Source organism: Sturnus vulgaris, chromosome 10 (genome assembly GCF_052056855.1).
Source record: "Sturnus vulgaris isolate bStuVul1 chromosome 10, bStuVul1.hap1, whole genome shotgun sequence".
NCBI lineage: Eukaryota > Metazoa > Chordata > Aves > Passeriformes > Sturnidae > Sturnus > Sturnus vulgaris.
This window is the reverse complement of record NC_142252.1, coordinates 5,898,258-5,919,937: the sequence shown is the minus strand read 5'-3', so window position 1 is coordinate 5,919,937 and position 21,680 is coordinate 5,898,258. Positions and strand designations below refer to the sequence as shown.

Genomic DNA, 21,680 nt, shown 5'->3' with positions numbered 1-21,680 from the left:
TTGTGTATTGGCAGAATTTCAGGGGGCTGTCAGTGTGTTGTTTGCAAGGATTCATTAACTCTTATATGTACAATGACACTGTTGGGGTCCCAGTGGTAATGGGAAATAAAACTTCTCATAACCAGTGTCTGTCTGAAGATAGAGTCACTGAACAGTCAGGCTGGTGCTGCTTTCAGTGCTGTGATGGGAGCTGAGGTGCAGGAAGGTTTTGCTCTAATTTCAATTCTCCTCTCTCTAAATCAGAGGATTGTAATTTCTCATTAGGCAGGTAAAACAGAGTCTGACTTAGATTTTTCAGGCCAATGTAGTACATGTGCTTTGGAAAGGAAGGCTCATTCAATCCTTCCCTTTGCTCAGCTCCCTTTATCTCATGGAAGTAATTTAGTTTACCCCTTTCCAAACTAAAATACCAATTGTTTCTTTTAATATCACCATAATTCCTGCCACTAAAACATGCTGGTAAAAGTAACAGAAAGCTTTAGAACGCTGTAGTTTTGTAACTCACCACAGAGGTAAATAACTGGATGTATTTGCAGATGAGAACTTGCCACAGAATCGTGGAAAAGTTTGGATTGCAAGGGACTTTAAAGATAATCTCATTCCAACCCCCTGCCTTGGCTTAGGGAACCTTCCATTGGAGTATGAGAGTTTTCTTTTGCTGATTTATTTGGGATTCTCTGTCACTGGTGTCACACACACTGACAGTGTCTATAGTGTGTGTTTGGCTGCAAGACAAAAGACATGAATCAATTCCAGGGGACTGTGCCCTGTCCAGGCTGGCACTGTGTTCCCTCCTGGCTCCCCTGGCCTCAGAACTGGGAGAAGAGCTAAGTCAGCCACACTAAGGCAACTCCTGGACTGATCCTTGTCAGTGGCCATGTTTGATTTTGGTATGTTTTCTCCTCCATTCTTTTATTGTTTTGTCCCAAATATTCTGGAGGCAATTTGCAGGAGTTTTATTCCTGTTATTCCTATTTATTCCAATTGCACTAACCTTTTATTTCTTTTCCAGAGGATTTGGCTCAGAACTGTCACTCGTGCCTTCAACTTTTAATGAACTGCTTCTAATGGTCTTGCTCTGTATCCATAAAGTGTCTGTGGAAGGAAAAATACTGAGTGCAGAATCAGGAGTGCTCCTTTAAATGACAAACTGCAAAGAAGCTGTGCTGAAATCCAGTGTTAACATTATTATTTTCTCACTTGTTGTAGGATTCTTCAGTTATCTCCCACCTCATGGCACTGCTCAGTAGGTCTCGATACACACAAGAGTACATATGTCAGATCTTCTCCCACTGCTGCAAAGTAAGAAAGACAATTCATGTTCTCTGTGCAACCTGTGTTTCTGGCCTGTAAGAATTGTGTGTGTGCTGCTTTTGTAACAGGAATTTTGGGCCAGTAATGACTGGACTGGTACTGCTCTGCATCTGCTGCAGATTTATTGAGGTCAATATATGCTGCTCTGCAGTAGTAGAAAATATGGAAATATGGGAGTTTTATAGGCTTTGACTGCTAAACAAAGCCAACAGTCTGGGCAAGTATCAGCCTTCACTTTCAGCACTATAATTCTTGGAACACTTCTAGTTTTTCTCTGAAAGTCTCAGGATAGTGTGAGCATCTCTTTGCAGAGGTTGTGCAGCTGCTTTCACCTGTTTTAAACACAGACACTGTTCTCTAAGAGGTGCTGTTGGTGGAGAGGAAAAGAAATGCTATTCTCAGCTGAGCTCTATCAATTACAGGTTCATCCAGATACGTGTTCATTCCTGCTGTGTAATGCAATTCTGTTGATATGAGAAAACTGATGTACAACCAGCAGCAACCCCACCCCAAACCTAGTTTTGTCTTTCCCTTCCCCCACTGCAGCTTTCCACACAGCACTGGTTTTTATTGTTGCAGTTTTTTGGGAGTTACTGTACCAGTGAGTTACAGTTACACAATAACTGTATCAAAATAATTCGGGGTAGGAAATTAGCTTTTTACAGTATCTTTCCCTTTTAGTCACAGTTTAAAACTAAAAGATCACAGATTTTGTGCTAACAAATGAGAAAATTCCTAAGTTTATGATTTGTAAGTATTTACCTTGAAAAATATCTTTCTATTTTATCACTTATAATGAGTCCTCTGGAACTGTGAATTATTCCTTTGTTAAGTATCTGTGTTCTTCTGCCTTGACTGTTATTTATGTACACTCATCCTATTGCATTTCTTCTGCTGAGTGAAGCTGAGGACTGAAAACTGTCCATTTAATGGGATGTAAAGATAGAACTCAGCTGCTAATATATAGGGAACTGTTTAAATGTAGACATGTAGACAAAATCCTACACTGGACCATGAAAGTTTACACATATATCTAATAGTGGGAAAAAAGTGGATATTTTGGGAACAAATATGCACTAGGGGAGGAACCTCTGTTTAAGTGGCCCTTGAAAGTCTCCCTATAAGCTGAGGAGCTCAAACAGGTAAAAAAATGAGGCCATGTTGGCCTAGGAGAAAAATAACCCAGGACAAATTATAGGATGGTAGAAGAGTTGGTTTATACAATCAGGGGTTGGCTCTGGGAATATAAACCCTGTTGGCTGGGAGAGAACAGGAAACAGTTATTGTCATCTTTTTCCAAAGGAGTTATTTCTTTGCAGCTCCAGCAATTCCTGGGGGCATGCATATGTGAAATGTTGTTTACAGCACAAATGCACAGTCAGTGCACAAGTGAGGAAGGTCTTCTGAATTCACCATTCCGTTTTGAGTGCCTCCTCCACACCCAAAATCTCTCTCAAATTTTACAGTGAATGTCTGGAAAAAATCAGGTTTTTGGAAAGAAGTTGTTGGCTGTGTAAACAGAGAGAAACTGGGCTGAACAAGAAAGACAGACAGGGTGGTGGGTATGAGTGGTAGGAAATGGTTGCATTTGCAGAATAAACAGCTGTGTAACAAAGAAGAATATTTGAGGTTGAGTAAACAGATCATCACAAATGTTAAATTGATCAAGAACTCATTCTCTTTCCTAGGCAAATGCAGCTGTTCAGCAAAAATCTGAAATGTCCCCTTTCTTCTATTTTGTTTAGTTTTGTAGTTTCAGATTTATAATGTCTATTACTGTATTTTCAGACAGAACAAAATATATCTAATACAATGAAGACAAATTTACAGGGGATTTTCTCCCTTCAGTGAATAGGCAAAGAACATTCTTATAATTAAAAAATAAGTAAATATATATATATACTGAAAATTTAACAATTCACTGCTTTTTAAATGAAGACTCCATCTTCCTCCAAAAGGCCCTGAGTGAGAGAGCCTTTCTTACTTTTTTCCCTGAAGCAGTCAGTTACTATAAATAAACCTTTGTATTTAGGTAAGGCCTAGCATATGTTCAAGAAGCATTGATGCTTTTATTTCTCTTTTTCCTCATCTCAGTAGATGTATTAATTGAACTAATAGTGACTTATCACAGCTCCTGCCCTCCTTGTCCCTGCACTGTTCTCAGCTCACATCTGCTGTAGCCATTTCTTTCTCTGCCTTTCCAGCATCTTTTGTCACCTTCTCAGGTTTCTGCCTTGCCCTCTCCTGTTTCCCTGGAAAAGCTCAGACCAGTTCTCTAGAGCTAGGAAATCCATTATTTGGGTTCCTAGCATATTGCTGCTGGTTTCTGCTTTTGCTGTTTCTCCCTGCACCTTTAGAGTTAAACTTAATGGCATAGGAGCATTGTCCCTGGAGAAGAGCCATCCTGAGCAAGGGAAAGTGTTGATTTATAGGGGAGCAGATGCAGTTCTTAACATACAGAGCCAGGATTCTCTCAACATAGAAGGAAATAAGTAAACTGAAATCAGGCTGATGTACCTGGGATGTAAAAATGCAAGTCAAAATTTAGTTTTTAAGAGTCTCTCTATCTCGGTTCATTTGTTTTCAGAGCAAGTGGTGTGAGCAGGTAGAATTTACTGTTTTAATGGTCAAACTAGAGAGGTCAGGTATATGTTTGGAAACGTGTTGTATGAATAATTAAAATAAATACTTCTAGAACTTATATTTGAAAGTGATGACATCTCTACATAAGTAATAATTTCAGTGCCAGTTGAAGCTCAGTCACGTGTCTGGGAAGGGTCCAGGATAAAGGCTGTAGTCCAGGCAGCTTCCCCCAGGCCTTCTCTTGGGTGACCTTAGGCTGCTGCTGGATCCCTGCCCCAAGGGACAAAGGCATTTAGGTACCTGCTTGTCATTGTGGAATGAGTTGTTACATTGTGTTACTCCAATGTTTCCTTGAAAACTGGCACTTTATGATGGAAAATTGTGCAAGAAGTGGTGTCTATTCCTGAAATCTGTCAGTCATTTGTATTTAGGGGACAAAATCACTGTCACAGGAGTGGAACTGTCACTGCACCCAAGGTGGAACAAAACCAGGCAGCCTTGCTGTTAAACTGGGGCCTGAACTGCTTGGAAATGCTTCATCATATTCTCAAATTTTCACCTTTATATTTGCAGCTGTCCTTCTTTTTGTATTAGTGCTTACCTGGTTGTGCTGGTTGGTGTGTGCAAACACAACGTGTACAGATGAAATATTTCCAATTGTGCAACTCAGATACACCCAGGTGTCACCTCTGTACAGGCATCTGTCCTGCTTGCACAGAATCTGCCACCTGCATCCCATGGAGGAATCACTAATACTTGGGAATTACTAAATCTAGGGCAGTATGATTTCTTTTCCTTTAAACTCACTCATTTTTTTCACGTATTTCAATATCTGTTCTTCAGCTCCAACACTGGCATAGCTGCGGCTTTAACTCATTGCCTCAGCCACTTCTGTGTGCCAATGTAAGTGGTTTTCCTCCTTCAACCATGCTGTTTTAATTGCATTTTTTGGTAGAAAGCTCTTGGTGGCAGTAGCAGCTGAAGCATCTCTTAAAGCACTAGATATGTTACGTCTGAAAGTAATATTATGCTTTTTTTCTTAGAGGTAAGAGATATTCTAAAAATCTTCTTTTGACTGTAAGAGGAATCTGATTTCAGCTGTATCTCAGATTTGAAGATAATATGTAACTGATGCCTACCAGGGTGTAAGAGGTGCCATAAATTCAGCTGGGTTTGAAGAAGAGATTAAGGAGTGAAGAGACTTTGTTCACTTGCAGATTAGTGGAGGAAATGCACGGAGGGGTGATAAATGCTGTGGCATCCTGTAAGCTGAATTTAAATATGCATAGCCTGTGCTTAATGCAGAGATGACCAGAGCTATGAACCTACTTTTAAAGGGAAGTTTGCAAGTCACAGATCAGCTTTGGCAAGAGACTGCTGAGGGCTTCAGGTATTGAGATTTCATGTTGTTTTTTTCAACCTCATCAAGCCTTGTCATGCTACAGAGGTTCTGAGACCTTTTCTCTTGCAAGATTTAGTATTTGTGTTTAACTCCAAAGGCTGCTTTGGAAAAAATACTGACACATCAGCCATTGCCAACTTAGATCTTGAAGTCAGTAAATAGGTGATGGCTGGCTGGATTTATGGCCTAATGTACTTGAAACTAAAATAATAAATAATAAGAAATTGGAGGAAAATGTGTATCTCCTCTCAAAGCACTGTCACTCTATCTGGAACCAGTTTTAGAAGAAATCTCTTCCCTTCTGCAGTTAGAATTGTTGAAAATGCTTAATATTAACAGTGAGGAAGACATTAGTGACTTGTGATCTTTTATGTGATTTGTAGAGAAAATCAAGAGCTTTCAGTTGTTTCCAATAGGAACAGTAGAAACAGAAGTTCTCTATCAATGTTTCTTCATTTGTGAGAAGTAATGTCATTGCCTATTGAAGGAGAGAGTGGAAATGATTACCAGAAAAGCACAAATGCTATAAAAATGAGTTAAAGTTGTTTATGTAAAAAAAATAAAATTGTTATGCCAGCTGATTACAAAGTAAATGTTAGGAAATTTATCTTAAATATTTAATAGTGAATTGCAGATAGTGGAAACCTCTTACATGTTGTTTTAAAAACCCTGTGTTATGTTTCCTTTGAAGGGTCCAGATCACCAGACAATCTTATTTAACTATGGAGCTGTTCAGAACATCGCACATCTGTTGGTCTCCACCTCCAACAAAGTAAGACATTACAACTACTCTGTGTTTAACATGTATTTATGAAAGGAATTCAAGTGGAGCTTGCAAAACCCACATCTGTGCCTGTGAACCAAAGCTGTAAACAGGTACAATGTATATTTGTAGAATAACAGTTGCTTTTACTTGTCATATTCTATCAAAGCCAGAGTTATTGTACTGTGAAGTTAAAGGAGGATTAATGAAAACAGGGCTGCCTAGCATTGCTCCCACGAGGAACAGGCACTTGGCAACCCAAGTGGTCTAATTTGTTGAACAGTCAATGAGAATAAGAAGTTAAGCTGAAGAGAAGCAAATGTGGTCTGTCCTAAAAAGGAAGTCATACCTGTGAAAGTAGATGGCTGTGCAATGTGTGGAGGCCACCAGCTGCCTATGTGTTGTGCCCCCTGAATTCCTGAGTCTCAGCTCCTTTCTCTGTTATGTGTTGAAGTCCATCCTGGACCATGTGAAAGCACCACCTCCGAGGACACTGTACCAGTAACTTGGTGGCCAGGAGGGTCAGCTCCTTCTCAGTCCTTCCACTTGTGGAGACAAGAACACAGTTTAAATATGTGCAGCTGTAGAAGGGCAAGTCAAAGACTAATATCTGAACTAATCTGGGTTCTGTGGTCTGGGAAGGTGATAATGCTTCATCTTCCCTGTGTCAAAAAAGAAGTCATGAAGATTTCAGGAACTAGGCAGTCATGAAACATTGATTAAATCAAAACTTTGGACTGAAGGAGGAGGAGCCAAGATGAAGGAATTTGTCCATCCTTTTCATCCAGATGGTACCTGGGGCTGTGTAATGGCAGCAAAACTTAGGGTATATATTTGCTTTAAGATGAGTTTGGAATCACTTCCAAACTAATGGAGGCTGAATGGTTCTCTTTAGACATTTTATTAACCCCACATCTAAAGGATTCTGAAATAAAGACCTTAAGGGTTTTTCTGATTCTCTAAAGTATTTAGAAGTTCTGAAAAGTAAAAGTACTACTGTTATATGCTTCTATTCTTCTGTTGTTTATTACACTTTGTAAGGCATTATAGATAAGACCAGTATTTCCTGTTGAGTTCCCAAGTTTTAGCCTTGCTGGTTTTCTTCACAGAGTTTACAACATCCCCTGCAGAAGGATAGTTCCAACAGGGAGGTGACAAAAGTCAGGGTGTGAGTTAGATGTTTCCATCTGCCTTTTAGTCTTCATCTCCATTTCTTGTTGATTATACAGCATTGTTTTCTACAAGCCTCTCCAGCAGTTTAGCCTGGTTTTCCTATGAAGTCAGTGTTGATATTTCATATTATTATGTTTTTACACAGGTCCGAATGCAGGCATTGAAATGCTTCTCAGTTCTAGCCTTTGAAAATCCCCAGGTATCCATGACTCTGGTCAATGGTGAGTGCAATGCTGCTGCTGCTGCTGGTTTGACACTCAATTTTTGCCTGACTGAATGAGAATGACTTGGAGCTCTCTCTTTGCAGTGTCTGTTGATGGAGAATTGTTACCACAGATTTTTGTGAAGATGTTACAAAGGGACAAGCCCATTGAAATGCAGCTCACGTCAGCCAAATGGTAATTGTCTTCAGGAATTAGGGAAATAGCAGGGAGTTTAATCCTTACTGTTCAACTACTCCCTTCTTCCTTGTTCCAAAGTAATATGGGATGTAAAATCTTAGGAATAATTAGAGATACTGTTTGCATTGTCTAAATCCTTGAACAAGTGGCTCTCACCCCATTTTATAATATAACTTCTACTCTTTGCTGTACATAAAAAGGGAAAAATATTGCTGGGCAGCAGTTTTGTGAGGAATGTGTTCAGCCACATGAGTTTTCACATGTATGTTGGATTTTATAAGTTTTGCTTTGAACAGGCAGAGCACAGTCCTGAACTGTCGTCCTTAGTGGCTGTGCTGTGCTGGAGACTGTGCACCAAGATGATGAGAGAGCAGAGTTAGTCCCTCTACCCAACTGTTTTAAATAAAACAGATTATTCTTCAGGCTTCATGTGCTCATACAGCAGAATTAATATTATTAATTAATTTTGTACTTCAGCTTTCCCTGCTGGTGTGGGCACATTTGTGTGTTCATATTCATAATGACTTCCTACAAGATGTGACCCAGTTCCATAATAGCAGCACCCTGGTTATGCTCACTCCATAAGCTGGGATTGACACCCTTTAGGACCATTTTCCTTTTCTTGTGTTGATAGCAATGAAATCACTCCAGGGAGTTAAAGAGATAAAATCACCCATTGCTATAAACTACTAAAATGAAGTTTAACTCAGGAGTTTGGTCGCTGATGTGTTGTTTGATTATTCTTTTAGTTTTTGGTGGCTTTTTTTGGACAAGGAGCAGTGAGTTCTGAGTTCACCAAACAGTTTCACAGCCACTTGTGTCAGTACTAGAGTCTCTTGATTCTGGGTGAGGAGCAGGTGGGGTCGGTAGGATCTGTGACTCTGCTTATGCTGCCAGGTTGTGATGCCCAAACTCATTCATGAAAGCAATTTCAGTGATGTCCATGTGTGTGAGGGGGTTCTTGGGTAATCCTACTCCATGTAGGAGGTATGTCATATATACTTAAGGGTAATTTTTTTTACTAATCTTGAGATAGAAAGCAGTTGACAAGACATAAGGACAGGCTGGAGTTAAAAGAATTGTTCTGAGATGGACATTACCTGGTCTACTGGTGTTCAGTGCTGGTTGAAGGAACTGGGTACACAACCCATTTTTGGCTGTTGCTTTTCAATACTTTGGCTCAGCTTTCTTTGAAAGCGTGAAAGAAAGTGATGTGGTGAAAAGCAGCAAAAGAAAATTGCAGGAAAATGGCAGACAAACCAGTATCTTAAATTTCAAATTGGGTTTCTAATTAGTCCAGAGGCACTCATCCTTCTTAGGGCTCTTAGTTTTACAGCAGTCCTGAAGTTTGCAAACTCTAGGTTTTTCTTCTATAGGTCTATTCCCTACCTGATTGCCTCCAAGTCAGACTCTCTTCCTTTTTCCTAATGAGAGTAGTAGGTGAAATTGTCACAGATCATCTTTTTTTCTGCTTGTAAATTAGATTTCACTCTTACCTTGTCAGCTTCGATCAGTTAATCTGCAGTTGCTCTGATTTATCATTAGACTCTTTGGAATACAGCTCTAGAAGGATTTTTTCCTTTTGAACCTTCTCTAAAATTTGTTTGAATCCAGACTTGCATGCAAGACTACTTTAACAAATTCCCTTTATTTTCCCTCAACAATTAAAGTATACTTGGAAGACTCAAGGAAATAAAAATTTCAATCCTATTGATTGAAATGTAGAAAAGATCCTTCCCTTGAGCAGCAGTGTTGGGACAGAGGGAAGAGCAGGATCCCCCTTGGGAGAGTGCTGTGCAGCTCCAAGTGGAGCAGTAACGTTTTCTGCTAAAATCACCAGTATTGCTTCCACCTAAGCCAAGGCTTTGTTGCCTGAAGTCAAAAATTACTTTCTTTCGTTACTGAAATAGAGCTACTTTGCCTGGCAAATAGTCTCACCAGACTAAATGGCAGCTGCAGGATGGGTGCTTTCCTCCTGGTAGTGAAGGTGTGAAAATGAGTTTCCTGTTGTCAGCTGCAAGGCTTGGGCAGTAAAAGTTCAGCACATGATCTCTGTGCTAACATTCGAAGTCTTATCTCTTACTCTCTGAGAAATAACATATTAAGAGAGTTGTGATTGTGGGATTGTTGTCTTGAAGAGGTGGAAGAATTCACTCTGAGCCCTTGGAAGGAGCTCAGGGATGTGGTGAAATGCACCGTGGTTATATGAGCATAGTGCTGCTCCTCAGCTGAGCAGTTCTGATTGACCCTGTGTACAACTTCAGCCTGCCCAACTAAGGGTCCAAACATTTTAGTTTTAAGTTACCTTTACTTGAAATACAGTATTTTTTAACCTGCACTGTGGCATGATAAAAACCAGTTCCAATGGTTAGTTCAGAAGCTAAAACAAGAGATACTGGTGCACAGCAGTTCCCCTCCAGCTCCATTCTAGTGCCTTGTGGCAGAGCAGGTAAAAACAAAACCACTTCAAAATAAGACACTTTTTTTGGTGGGTGGGCTGTTTTGCATTTCTGGTAGTTTGGGACACTTTACAAGTACATGAACAAAGAACTTGGAATTTGTCTGATGCTGTGTGCTGGTGAGACCTTGTGCTTGTCATATCCACTGTGAACTGTTGTCTAATAAGGAACAAATGCTGACTTGGTGCAGTGTCAAAGCCTTGGCTGGGTTCATTGTTGGTGAGGGTGTACTGGTTCCTGCAGAGTGTGAAACCCTGTCTGTGGACAGGCAGCACAGCAATTCCACCTCTCCTGGGCTGGGGCAGAGCCTGGGTGTCTGTGCCTGAGCTGTCAGGCTGTGTTCCTTTGCTGGTTCTCTGCTGGTGGCTGCACCCATCCAGGGGCAGGTACTTAGAGGAATGTCTGGGTGTGCTGCACCTTTATGTCAGTGCAGGTTGTTCCTTTTGGGTTTGGGGTTGTCAGGGTGCTGGTGTGACCCTTTGTGGCCAGTGTGTGCTGTGTGTATTGATCAGTGCTCCAGCAGGGGGTCCTGCATTGCAAACCTGCCTCCAAGTGCACCTGTAGGAGTTTGTGTGCCCAAGCCTAGTAAGCTCTGATGTATTTAAATCAAACAGGGGAGGATATTTCATTAGGACAGGTGTTCTGCAGCAGCTGAAGTGCATCAAAGCCATGGTGGGTGACTGTGTCTTGTGTTGTTGCAGCCTTACTTCCATGTGCAGAGCTGGAGCAATACGGACGGACGATCCCTGCATCGTTCTGAAGGTGAGCTGTGTCCTGCTTCAACCACCTTGTAAATATAGAATAATTCTTTTTGTTCTAGCCACAGCCTCTCCTTAAACAGTTCTCTGCTCAAAAGATTTAGGTCTATCCTGGTTTTATTTTCTCATGTAAAAGGCAGCACAAAATCTGTTACACTAAAGATTGTAAAGTACTGAGTTCTTCTGACTTCTTTTAATTAAAGAAATAGTTTCCTGGTTTCCCTTTGTTTCCAAGCAATGATAGATAAAAAATCTACATGTTGGCTGAGACAAAGGCCTGCCCTTCCTGTCTTTTTGTGCAAGAAAATGCAATGTACTCTTCATTCTAGTGTGCATTTTGGCATCTTTTTTGCATGGCACCTGGTACTGCACAGCTGAGGAAACCAAGCTGCATCTTTCTCCCTCATCTGCCTCCTCAGCTTTGTTCCAAATTGACTCTCCAATTCTCTGATCATCTTTCTCCTTACAAGACCTGCAAACTGGGGGCAACAGTTCCATTCTCCCAACCCATGTCTCTTGCAATCCTCTTTCTTCTTTGGAAATGTCTTCCTTTCATAACTCCCCCCTGTTGTGCTGCTCTGTGCTCAGGATGTGTGTGTTCCAGAGCTGCTCTGCCCTGGGACAGGGAGCAGGCCCTGCTGGCAGTGGCAGGTCATTGCTGGGAGCTGCAAACTGCCCTGTGGAGCTGCGTGTGCTGGGCCACGTGGGCCCTGTGGAAAACCACCATGCTTTCAAACCTTTGCAAAGGGAATTGCTTGGGCCAGCTCACAGCAACAGCAGCATTTTTTCCTTGTGGAAGCTGCTTCAGCACAAATCCATGTTTGAGGCTGTGGAATTAAATGTGTCATAGTACTTGAGAGCAGACAGAAGAGTGAAGGGAGAAGGAAGGCACAGAACCTTTGCCTTGTTCAAACCACTCCAGTGATTCCTCCTCCAGGAGCTCATACTGGCAAGATACCAGTGTCCCTGTGGTTAATCCAGCCACAAATCCTTTGACCTCTGCTGAACTGAAGTGATGGCCCCTTGAGCACTCAGGATTATTGACCCTTTGCTATCAAACTTTCTGCATTTGGGAGCCAGTCAGGGATGTGTGTTTCCAAAATGGTTTTCATTCACTTTCATTGCTCAGTTTGAGTAGTGGGTTGGCCTGCAACATGGGGAAAAATAAAATCCCTTGAGAAGGGCAGAGGAGGCTGATAAATAATGGATTTAATGGGAATGAAAAGGATTTCTCTGGAATCCTAATAGTGAAACTGTGCAGATAACTCATATACATCCCAGCCATGCCATGGAAATTAGATATTCCATCTCTACAGTCCATTTCCAGACTTTTATCTGCTGGCCAGGTGTGCATTGTGGCTTTTCAACTTATATTCCTACACAGCCCCCTACTCCTATGCATTAATTGCACTGTGCTGACTTGTAGGTGCAATGGAACAGTTAAAATGTGTCTGTCAGATTTCTTGCTTCTTTAATTTTAAGCAGATGGAATTGCTTAGTGTTAAAAAACATGAGATCTGTGTTTCTTGGGTGCATGCAGCCAGTGACTTAAGAATGCCCAGCCCTTGAATTCCAAGAAATAGCTCATTTCAGGCCATTTGACCTTGGAAATAATTAAGAAGTACATTGTCTTTGTGATTTAGACATGGAATTCCACTTCTTTTCTTTCTCACTTCACATGAATGTAATTTTTTGAGAGCCTATGTATGATCTTCCCTGCCTGCTCAAGGCCAGGTATGCAGAAAGGGGTGCTTTGGCTCACTGGATTAACTGCAAGATTCACAACCTCGCTGATAATCTTTGTGGTGGCATCTAGGCTTTCTAAAATATGTAGGCAAGTCCTACTTCCTGTGCAGTGGAGATAAGATATTTATCTGTTTAATCATTTGAACAATCAATGGGTAGATGTTATTTCAGGTCCCCAAAACATAACTCTGAGCAATATTTACTAGAGTTATTCTGTTGAACTTTGTGGTGTTGCACAAGCACAAAGCTTGGTGTTAACTCCTTGTCCGTTTTCATATTTGGGAGGGCTTGAGAGAGCAGAGTCCCAGCCCTTGGAGAATTGGCCTTTCTGGAGTTAAGTGCTTTTCACTGAGCTTCAGGTGAAGAAAGACTTGAATAGTTTTTATGTTTCAGTAGAGAAGGTGTAACAAAACTGTTGTGTGGGTGTAACCAAGGTAGGGGAGATGTCAGAGAAGGCAGAATGGACCTTGATCCCAGGTTGGCTTCTTTTCTGGTTGATCAGGTATGCTGCTGAGGAGTATTCCTCCCTTACCCTCTGCTCCAGGCAGCCAGTGTGTGGGAAAGGAACCCTGAGATTATTTCTGACTGCATTGTCCTTAGTTAATCCTGGATCACAGAAGGGCAGGAGGGGTCAAGTACTTCTTGAGGGCAGCTTGGGTACTTTTGGTTCTGGTTTGTAGTAAGAACAAGCCTGTGCAAATATCAATTTTTGCGGGGATTTTTTTTTTTTTACAGTTTTGTCAAACTTTGTCCATGGTCATTTCTAAACATTGTATCATTTTGGCTTTGTGAGAAGCTGTTTGAAAGTACACTTAGCAGTGCCTGAATAATTCCTCTGTGTGTGCAGTCTTTGAACCCACTGAAATGTGTGTGTGTGAAAATTTTTATCTAAAGAACAACTCAGAACATTGCTGCAGGACAGTTGTTTCATTCCTTCAGAGTTTCTTTATCTGCACTAGAAACTCCTTTTTTTGAAATCTCTGCAGACTCTGCCGTGCTTGGTTCGGATGTGCAGTAAGGACAGGCTGCTGGAGGAGAGGGTGGAGGGGGCAGAGACTCTGGCCTACCTGATTGAGACAGACGTGGAGCTGCAGAGGATGGCCAGCATCACCGACCACCTCATTGTCATGCTCGCTGACTACTTCAAGTACCCCAGCTCCGTCAGCGCCATTGCCGACATCAAGAGGGTGCGTTCTCTGACCTGCCTCTGAACCCTGCAGGCACGGGCAAAACCAACAGTAAATGAGCTCAGCACGGGTGTTGTAAATTCTGTTTAAGCCTAATGCCTGAGATGCTCAGTTGAAAGGTGACCAGAGGTCCAGCAGGACTTGATTCTTGATGTTTGTGCTCTCTGAGTCTCAGTCGCTGATTTTTGGAGACTTCATTAACCACACAGAAGTGTGTATGTCTGGTCTTCCCATCCTCTTAGTTTAAACATCTTGCCTTCAGGAGCCAGCTTCATAAGAGATAATAGTCCGTGTGAAGACAGATTAGTTTTCAACTCTTAGGTTTGTGGAAAATCTGAAGTTCAGAGATGGTTCTGTTGTGTTAAAACACAAAAATATGTGGATGTTCACTGTTTCATATTATGAGTTATCTGCACTTGCAAGACTTTGGATAAACAGAGACCAGATGTACCTTGGAGTCTTACTGAGTCTGATTATTAGAAAGTACCCAAAAATGTACAGAGCTTTGCTTTTTTCCTGAAACTTGCCCAAGAGACAGGTTTATTTCCCTGACCCTTATAGAATGGGGTTAATTCTGCCTAGAGAGCCTCTTGAATTCTCTGTAAAAATGCAAATGAAATATTAAAAAAAAAATAGTTACAGTATAAAAAACAGAGCAAAAAGAAGTTTAGCAGCTTATTGAGGAGTAATGGATGTTGGCTGTAGCATCAAAAACATGATCAGGTTCCAAAAGTGAGTGGGGCAATTCTAAATATTATGACAGTGCTCTGAGTGTGCAGTAAGTCTGTAGAAGCAGCCAGCTGGGAATCCAGAGTGCTGGCTTTGGACAGAGTGCTTAGAATTGCACCCTGTAAGGTAAAACTACATGAGGAGTGAGTGAGGAATCTGACAAACAGAGAACTTGTCTGCTTAAAATATTTATAACAATTATATAATACTGCTCCAATATAGCTGCACTGGAGAGAATTACTCATAGAGCTTAATTTTTGACATTTCTTTTATTTCAGCGCTGTGCTACATTATATTGTCATTTTCCTGGCATTTTGTGTAGACTTTGAAGATTGCATTGTTTGTAGAACACTTTGGTACAGAGTTTTGAGGGCAGTCAGAGTCACAGAATTATTCTCAGTGAAGAGAACATGAGGAGATCTGAGAGCCCAGATTTGCTGTTCCAAGCAGGGTCAACCTTAAACACATTTTATGATGCCCTTAGTGCCCCCGTTAGTTGTCATAAAATCACAGACTGTCCTGAGCTGGAAGGAACCCCAAGGATCATCTAGTCCAGCTCCTGGCCCTGAACAGACACCCCAATAATCTCACCCTGTGCCTGAGGGTGTTATCCAAACACTCCTGGAGCTCTGGCAGCCTTGGGGCTGAGCCCATTCCCTGGGGAGCCTGGGCAGTGCCCAGCACCCTCTGGGGGAGGAACCTTTTCCCAATATCCAACCTCTCCCTCCTTAACATGGCCTGAGATTTAGAGACCAACTTGGGCTCCTGCTTGTGCTTCAGTGCTCTTGATAGAACTTGCCTTGATTCTCCCAGTTTTTTCACTCATTCTGGCTAGTTGCTGTAAGTTTCTCGTGGGAGATAAGAATAGCTTTTACCTGACTATAGTCTTGATAGAGTCCTAACCTTGTTTTGTCCTCAAATTGAAATTGTCTTCTCTGTAACTCAGCAGAGAGTTACAGAGAACTTAATTCTGGTTATTGCATTTTGCTGGTAAATGTGGACACGAGCTCAGGGAGCAGCACTTTGTGCTTCTGGCTGCCCCTGGGGTGGCAGACAAAGAGTGGGCAAGCAGCAGTTTAGAAGAAATCAGAGTGTGACAGTGCAGCTGCTGTGGTGGCTGACACGGTGCCTGTGCTGTGTTCCCCAGCTGGACCATGACCTGAAGCACGCCCACGAGCTGCGCCAGGCCGCCTTCAAGCTCTACGCGTCACTGGGGGCCAACGACGAGGACATCCGCAAAAAGGTGAGCTGGGGGCTCGGGGTGAGAGTCAAACAGAGGGGCAGCTGCAAGGCAGCAATTCCCACCCTCCCAGTGCTTTTCCCCATCATCATGGAAATAGGTCTCTCCTCCATTAATATCAGCTTTCAGATTGCGTGGAATTGGAAGAAAAATTATCATATTGCTATCAGAGTATAACAAAAGTGATGTTTAGTTATGTAAGCATCTTTACAGTCATCTACTACACTTGTGCAAGGAGTTGTCTTTCAACATTTTTGATACTTGGCTACTCAAAAGGAATACTGTTGTGGCATATGAGAAATTTCTGAAACTTGTGTTCTGAGAGAGATAATATACCTCTGTTCTCATTTATTCTATTATATAACAAACGTTTAAAAAAATAAACCCTGGAAAGTCTGCTCATATTGGGAAACAAGGTCAGAATTTGTTTCCTGATTCTCAAGTGACCAAGGGGCCTTGCACTGTCATAACAAAGCAGTTGGTGATTCAAACATTATAGCAAAGAGATTGGTTGCTTGGAGCACTCAGATAGTTAAAAATTAATGTGTGAAAAGTGGAAGGAACTTAATAAATGAATTATTAAAAGGAGCTTTTTTTTTTTTTTAATTAATCATGGATTTACAGTATCGTGTAGCAAGTACAGAAGACAGGACTGTTTTCTGAGTTTATTTGCTGGTTAAAGGGGAAAAGCATAAGGAAGGGGGCAGGAAAACACAGAATGAAAAGATAACATCAGGAGGATTTATCTGTGGGAAGCCACTTGGGATCTCCAGAATTCAACCCAATAAACTCCTCTTTTGTTGCTTTAGTTAATAGTGGAGATCCTTCTTTTACATAGTTTTTAATAAGCAGTGAGTGTGTATATATCAAAGTTGATTTATTATGCAAAATCCATCATTCATGTGGGTATTAACTCCCTTTTATACTGGTGTTAAGTGTTTGTGCTGGCCTTGTCTAAATACGGCAGACAAGCCACTGGATATTTTCTATCCACACAGCTCTACAACCTGTCTGATCTGTAGTTTGTATATATTGTGTGCACTCACACATGCTCACTTTTGTTTTAATATGACATTAAGGGTAATTCATGTATATGTATGTCTATATATACATAGATATGTATATATCAAATCACATTCTTGTTCCTTGATGATTAAAAGCCATAATGGAACATAGAATGTAGATATTTTTTTATTTCTGAATTGTCTGTAGATATACAAAACTTTCCATTTAATCTGGCAAGAGTGTGGCATGCTGGTTTTAGCTGCAGTTTCTGTATGTAACATTGCAAGTGCTGTAGCCAAATCCCAGCAGCCATGGATGCTGTTGAGCTGTGCACTGACCTGAGTTCTTTGGCCCAGATCATTGAGACAGAAAACATGATGGACCGGATCGTGAACGGCCTGTCCGAGTCCAGCATCAAGGTGCGCTTGGCTGCAGTCAGGTGAGCCTGTCCTCATCCATGCCCAACCTCTGTCACTCTGTGCTGCACCTGGGAGAGCTCCTGCTCCCTGTGTGAGAGCTGCTCTGACCTCACTTCTGCTCTTGGGAGCCCTCCTGGGGGAGAGGGGCACTTAGCCTGGGCTGGTGCGGGGTTTTTTTTCTCTGGGCTGTTCCCAGGCTTCTCCTGGCCTGGCTCCCAGCTCAGTAATCCTTGTGGAGCAGCAGGGTGTGCACAGCTGTGTGCATGTCTCACAGGGAAGATTTCTCTTCCATTCCAGATGTTTGCACAGTTTGTCCCGTTCTGTCCAGCAGCTCAGGACAAGTTTTCAGGATCATGCTGTATGGAAGCCTTTAATGAAGGTAAGTGAGTTCTGGAGTGTTCTGGTCCATTCAGGGACCACAGGGTGTCTGTTGAGTTGGCATGCCTTGCTGTAGAATCATGATACAATTTACCTAGAAATCAAAATCCCATGGCCTTCTCCTTAAGAGAGTCATAAGTCAACAAAAGCCAGCAGTAGCAAATGTGTGATTCTTGCTTGAGTTTTGGTTGGCCTTCTGTTTCCTTTCTTCATTATTGTTTTGGGGGGAGGTTTGTCATCAGTGTGTGAAGCTAAATTATTCTCAGAGTTCACACAGGCCACTACAGCACTATATGTCCCTGAATCTCAGACTCAGACTAGATGGCACAGTTCAGACTTGGTCTGTGAACCCTGCAGGAGAATTTAGATTTGTGTTTTTTCCTGTAATTCTCTACCTCTTACATCCCATTGCAGATTCTATAGCTGAAACCAGACCTCAGAAAGACCTTTAAAAAGACACATTATCATATAGTGCATTTTTCCACAAGATTAAGTGAGATTCAAGTGTGTAAGATATGTCATTTCTCATCCTGTAATGCCACTGTCATAAATGCAGATAAATAAACTAGTTTCTCAGTTTCAACATGTTTTAGACCTTGAAAATGCAGAGCAGACCAAGTCTGCTATCACACCTAAAGGCTTGGGAGTATTGACATCCATAGGAATCTCCTGAAGTGAGCTTGACTGGACTGTTCAGAAGTGAAGTGGCCAGAGCACAGAAGGTGGCGGTGGCAGTAGGGAACAAGGGAGGAGCACGTTTGGTTTAGGAATTGGTGTTTTGGTGCTGCTGGAGATCCAGGCAGAGATAAGGGACTGTAATTTGTCTCAGGCTGTGCTCCTCTGAGAGAATGCTCCGTAGGAAATTTGCTGTGTTATGCTCAGCATGAATTACAGAGGGGTTAAAGAGGCTCCTCCTGGAGCTTCCTTTCTGTGTCCTTGGCAGAGCAGGGCTTGTCCCCACTGATTTCTACTAAATTGAACTGAAAGCTCTCACATCTGACTTCTGTGAAATAATGAATTGTTCCAGCTTGTCGTGTGATGTATATCATTGTCTGGGTGTGCACTGCTAGCATCAAAGCACCTCCTGAAGTCTGGAATATCCAGCTGCAGCATAGTTGCAGGTATTCCATTTTTAGTGATCTCTTCAGTATCCTACCAACAGAATTCCTCTCTCTCCCTCTGTGACTGCAGGTTTTACAGAATGCTCCAAATGAAATTCTTGTAGTAGCATCTTCCACGCTATGCAATCTTCTTCTGGAATTCTCTCCAAGCAAGGAGGTGAGTACTTAGCCAGCAGCAGGGAGAGGGGATGGACTAAAGTGAGATTACACAATGGTTCAATTAGCATAAAGGTGTGTTAATTGGCAGCCAGTGCCTGTGACATGTTAAGGATATTATAGAGCCTGTGCCACTGATAGCTTGGGAACAAAAAAATCATCTGCTTACAGTGCTGTGACAGTTAATTTGGTCTCTAAAGAAAGGAAGTAGACACGAAGTTTTGTAATTTTCTTTTAACTTGTAAAACACTGTCGTCTAAATAGATCATAAACAAGAAGAGACCACACTGATAATTTGCAATGTGATCTATTGTCTTAGAGAATTACTGCTACTGTAACACTGAAAATGCTGGCATAGCTGAGTCTTGTGTTTTTATTGTTCTCAGATGAACAGTACAGGATATCTGGTTCTGCAGAGTCTGTATTTCATACAGATCATACACACAGATCAACACAGTGCAACAATTCCCCAAGTCTAAAATACTTTTTAATTACAGAAAATACTTACAAGATTGTTCTGTATGTGGGATCCTGCAGGGAGGGCACTTTGGATTTCCAAATTATCAGTTGGTTTTGGTGGTTTCAATCATATTTGTGAGACAGAAAATTAACTGAAATAATGCCAAGCACAGTTCAGTGGCCATGGGGCCAGCCATGGGGCTATTTTAGCAGACTGCAGGTCAAGTGTTTATGGCTTTTTTGTGGGTTGTTTTCTCTTTGTTTTGTTGGCTTTTTTTTGTTTTGTGGGGGTTTTCTTGGTTTTTTTTTTTTTTGTTCGTTGGTGGTTTTGTGGGTTTTTTGTTGTATATATTTATTTTTTTTATTATGGAATTTTTTGTATTTTTTGGGGGGATGGTTTTTGTTTTTGTTTTTTCTTTATTTCTACTTCAAATTGGAGTGAAATAGTGGATTTTCTGTCAGGATACATTTTCTGTCAGGATACGTGGTTCATGTCAAAAACATCATTGCCAAAAGAAAATACTGATTTTGTAAGGGGAAGGAATATTTACAGGTATTAGATTTGAAAGCCTCTATGAGGCATCTGACCTTTTTTACATGTCACCCTTTTCTTCTACATAATATTTTGAAAATCCAGCAGTCACTTCAGTAAATGAGCAAAGCTGAAGTGGCTGTGTTGTACCCTGTGAAGAGCTGAGTCATTCCAGTTTGGGAATGTCTCCCAGTGCTGTGGCTGTAGAGCAGCCCCTGGCACTGTGGTGAAAGCCCTGGCAGGTTCTTGCAGTGCAGAGCACCTGGGACCAGGTGAGCTGGGCACAAACTGCTCGTGCTGCTGCTCAGACAGGAGCCTGCTCCTGCAGCATCCAGCCTCTTCCTCACATTCTGGTTTTCATTGCATGAACCAGTGAATGCTTCACTTCCATTAATCAGTTTGAAAGAAAAGTGCATGTATTGATATTTTGCCTGTCATGTAAAGATGATACTACAAGGTAGTTCAATCAAGAAGTCTACAGTTTTCTTTATTATGATGAAAGTTCCATTACTGGGCACCAAGATTAATGTCACTCAAGGTGTCAGGTAGCTGTCATTGTCCTTAACCTTTTTTCAACTGTGACATATATCCCTCTAATTACCCAAAATGATGTGATTGCTCAAGGAAGTTTGTTTTTGGAGAGCACTCCCAAGCTGAAAGTTGCTAGGAAAACCCATTTGCTTGTGGGGTGTGGCAGATGTGTGATGATGTATATACACATATGAATGTGTGTGCATCCATGTCTCCACAAACACAGACATAGGAGAAATCAGCTGCCTTGACATGACTTTTTTCATAAAACCTATTTTTAAATGGTCAAGGATATTGGGGTGTGGCATGGCCAGTTCACGTGTGAGCACTGGACATTTTAAGCTCAAGAAGAAGATATAAGAAGTATATTTTTAGTATTTTCACATGTGCAGTTAGTCCTAAGTAGTGTTGTAAAGATCTGTTTTTCCCTCCTTCTTTCAGCCTATTTTAGAATCAGGAGCCATAGAACTTCTATGTAGTTTAACCCAGAGTGAAAACCTTGCCTTGCGAGTGAACGGCATTTGGGCTTTAATGGTGAGTAGGAGACCCCAGTGAAACACCACTCGTGACTGTGCTCCTGACAAGGTTTGTGAACATATCTTGTGGAACTTGTCAGTTGTTGTTAAAAATTACATAATTGAAATCTGACTTGTTGTTCCACCAAACTGCAGAAGCAAAACATCAGCCTGGAACACTTCATCCATTAGTCCATAAAATAAAATAAATTCTTCAGTTCTGGTATTAATTTTGATGCCAAGATCGTTCAGGGAAGCAGTTAAATAGTGTCAGTAGCATGCCAGGGGGCAAATAAAAACAGGTAATAACCAGGTCAGCTGTAAGACAATGTGGAAATTGAGTTCACTGTGTTGCTTACAGCCTTTTTGCAAGATTGATTTAGGAAGGATATATTGTTTTAGGGAATAATTTACGAAAAGAGTGAAAGCCCAAATTTTCAGGTAAAAAAATCAATTAACAAGTGTGTCTGTTTCAGAATATGGCATTTCAAGCGGAACAGAAGATCAAGTCAGACATCCTGCGAGGTCTGAGCACAGAGCAGTTGTTTCAGTTGCTTTCTGATTCCGATGTAAATGTTCTGATGAAAACTTTGGGACTGCTCAGGAATCTTCTCTCCACTCGCCCAGTAAGTAGAGGTGCAAACAGAGTTTTTGAAAGCTGATCAAACAAGCTGCCAATGCAATGCTTTTGTGAAAAGACATTTTCCTGTTTTAACACCACTTGGATTTATTCAAATATCTGTAAGCAAATGTGCAAATCAATATGAGAAAGTATTTCAAAGTATCCTTTGCATCCATGGAAACATTGT

The 21,680-nt window shown here is 41.4% G+C and overlaps 1 protein-coding gene across 4 annotated transcripts in view; it reads left to right on the top strand.

The window, feature by feature from the left end:
• Window positions 1-21,680, top strand: part of ARMC8 (armadillo repeat containing 8) — a 60,601-nt gene that overhangs the window by 30,618 nt on the left and 8,303 nt on the right. For 2 of the 4 annotated variants that reach the window (XM_014870459.2, XM_014870462.2), the window contains 13 exons: window positions 1,210-1,302; window positions 4,741-4,800; window positions 5,991-6,071; window positions 7,381-7,456; window positions 7,543-7,633; window positions 10,797-10,857; window positions 13,586-13,786; window positions 15,663-15,758; window positions 17,117-17,199; window positions 17,477-17,558; window positions 18,749-18,835; window positions 20,798-20,890; window positions 21,348-21,497. In XM_014870459.2, the coding sequence (XP_014725945.1) occupies window positions 1,210-1,302; window positions 4,741-4,800; window positions 5,991-6,071; window positions 7,381-7,456; window positions 7,543-7,633; window positions 10,797-10,857; window positions 13,586-13,786; window positions 15,663-15,758; window positions 17,117-17,199; window positions 17,477-17,558; window positions 18,749-18,835; window positions 20,798-20,890; window positions 21,348-21,497 (1,254 nt within the window). The remainder of the gene's footprint in view (window positions 1-1,209; window positions 1,303-4,740; window positions 4,801-5,990; window positions 6,072-7,380; window positions 7,457-7,542; window positions 7,634-10,796; window positions 10,858-13,585; window positions 13,787-15,662; window positions 15,759-17,116; window positions 17,200-17,476; window positions 17,559-18,748; window positions 18,836-20,797; window positions 20,891-21,347; window positions 21,498-21,680) is intronic. The other 2 variants (XM_014870460.2, XM_088170628.1) reach the window with 1 other exon arrangement.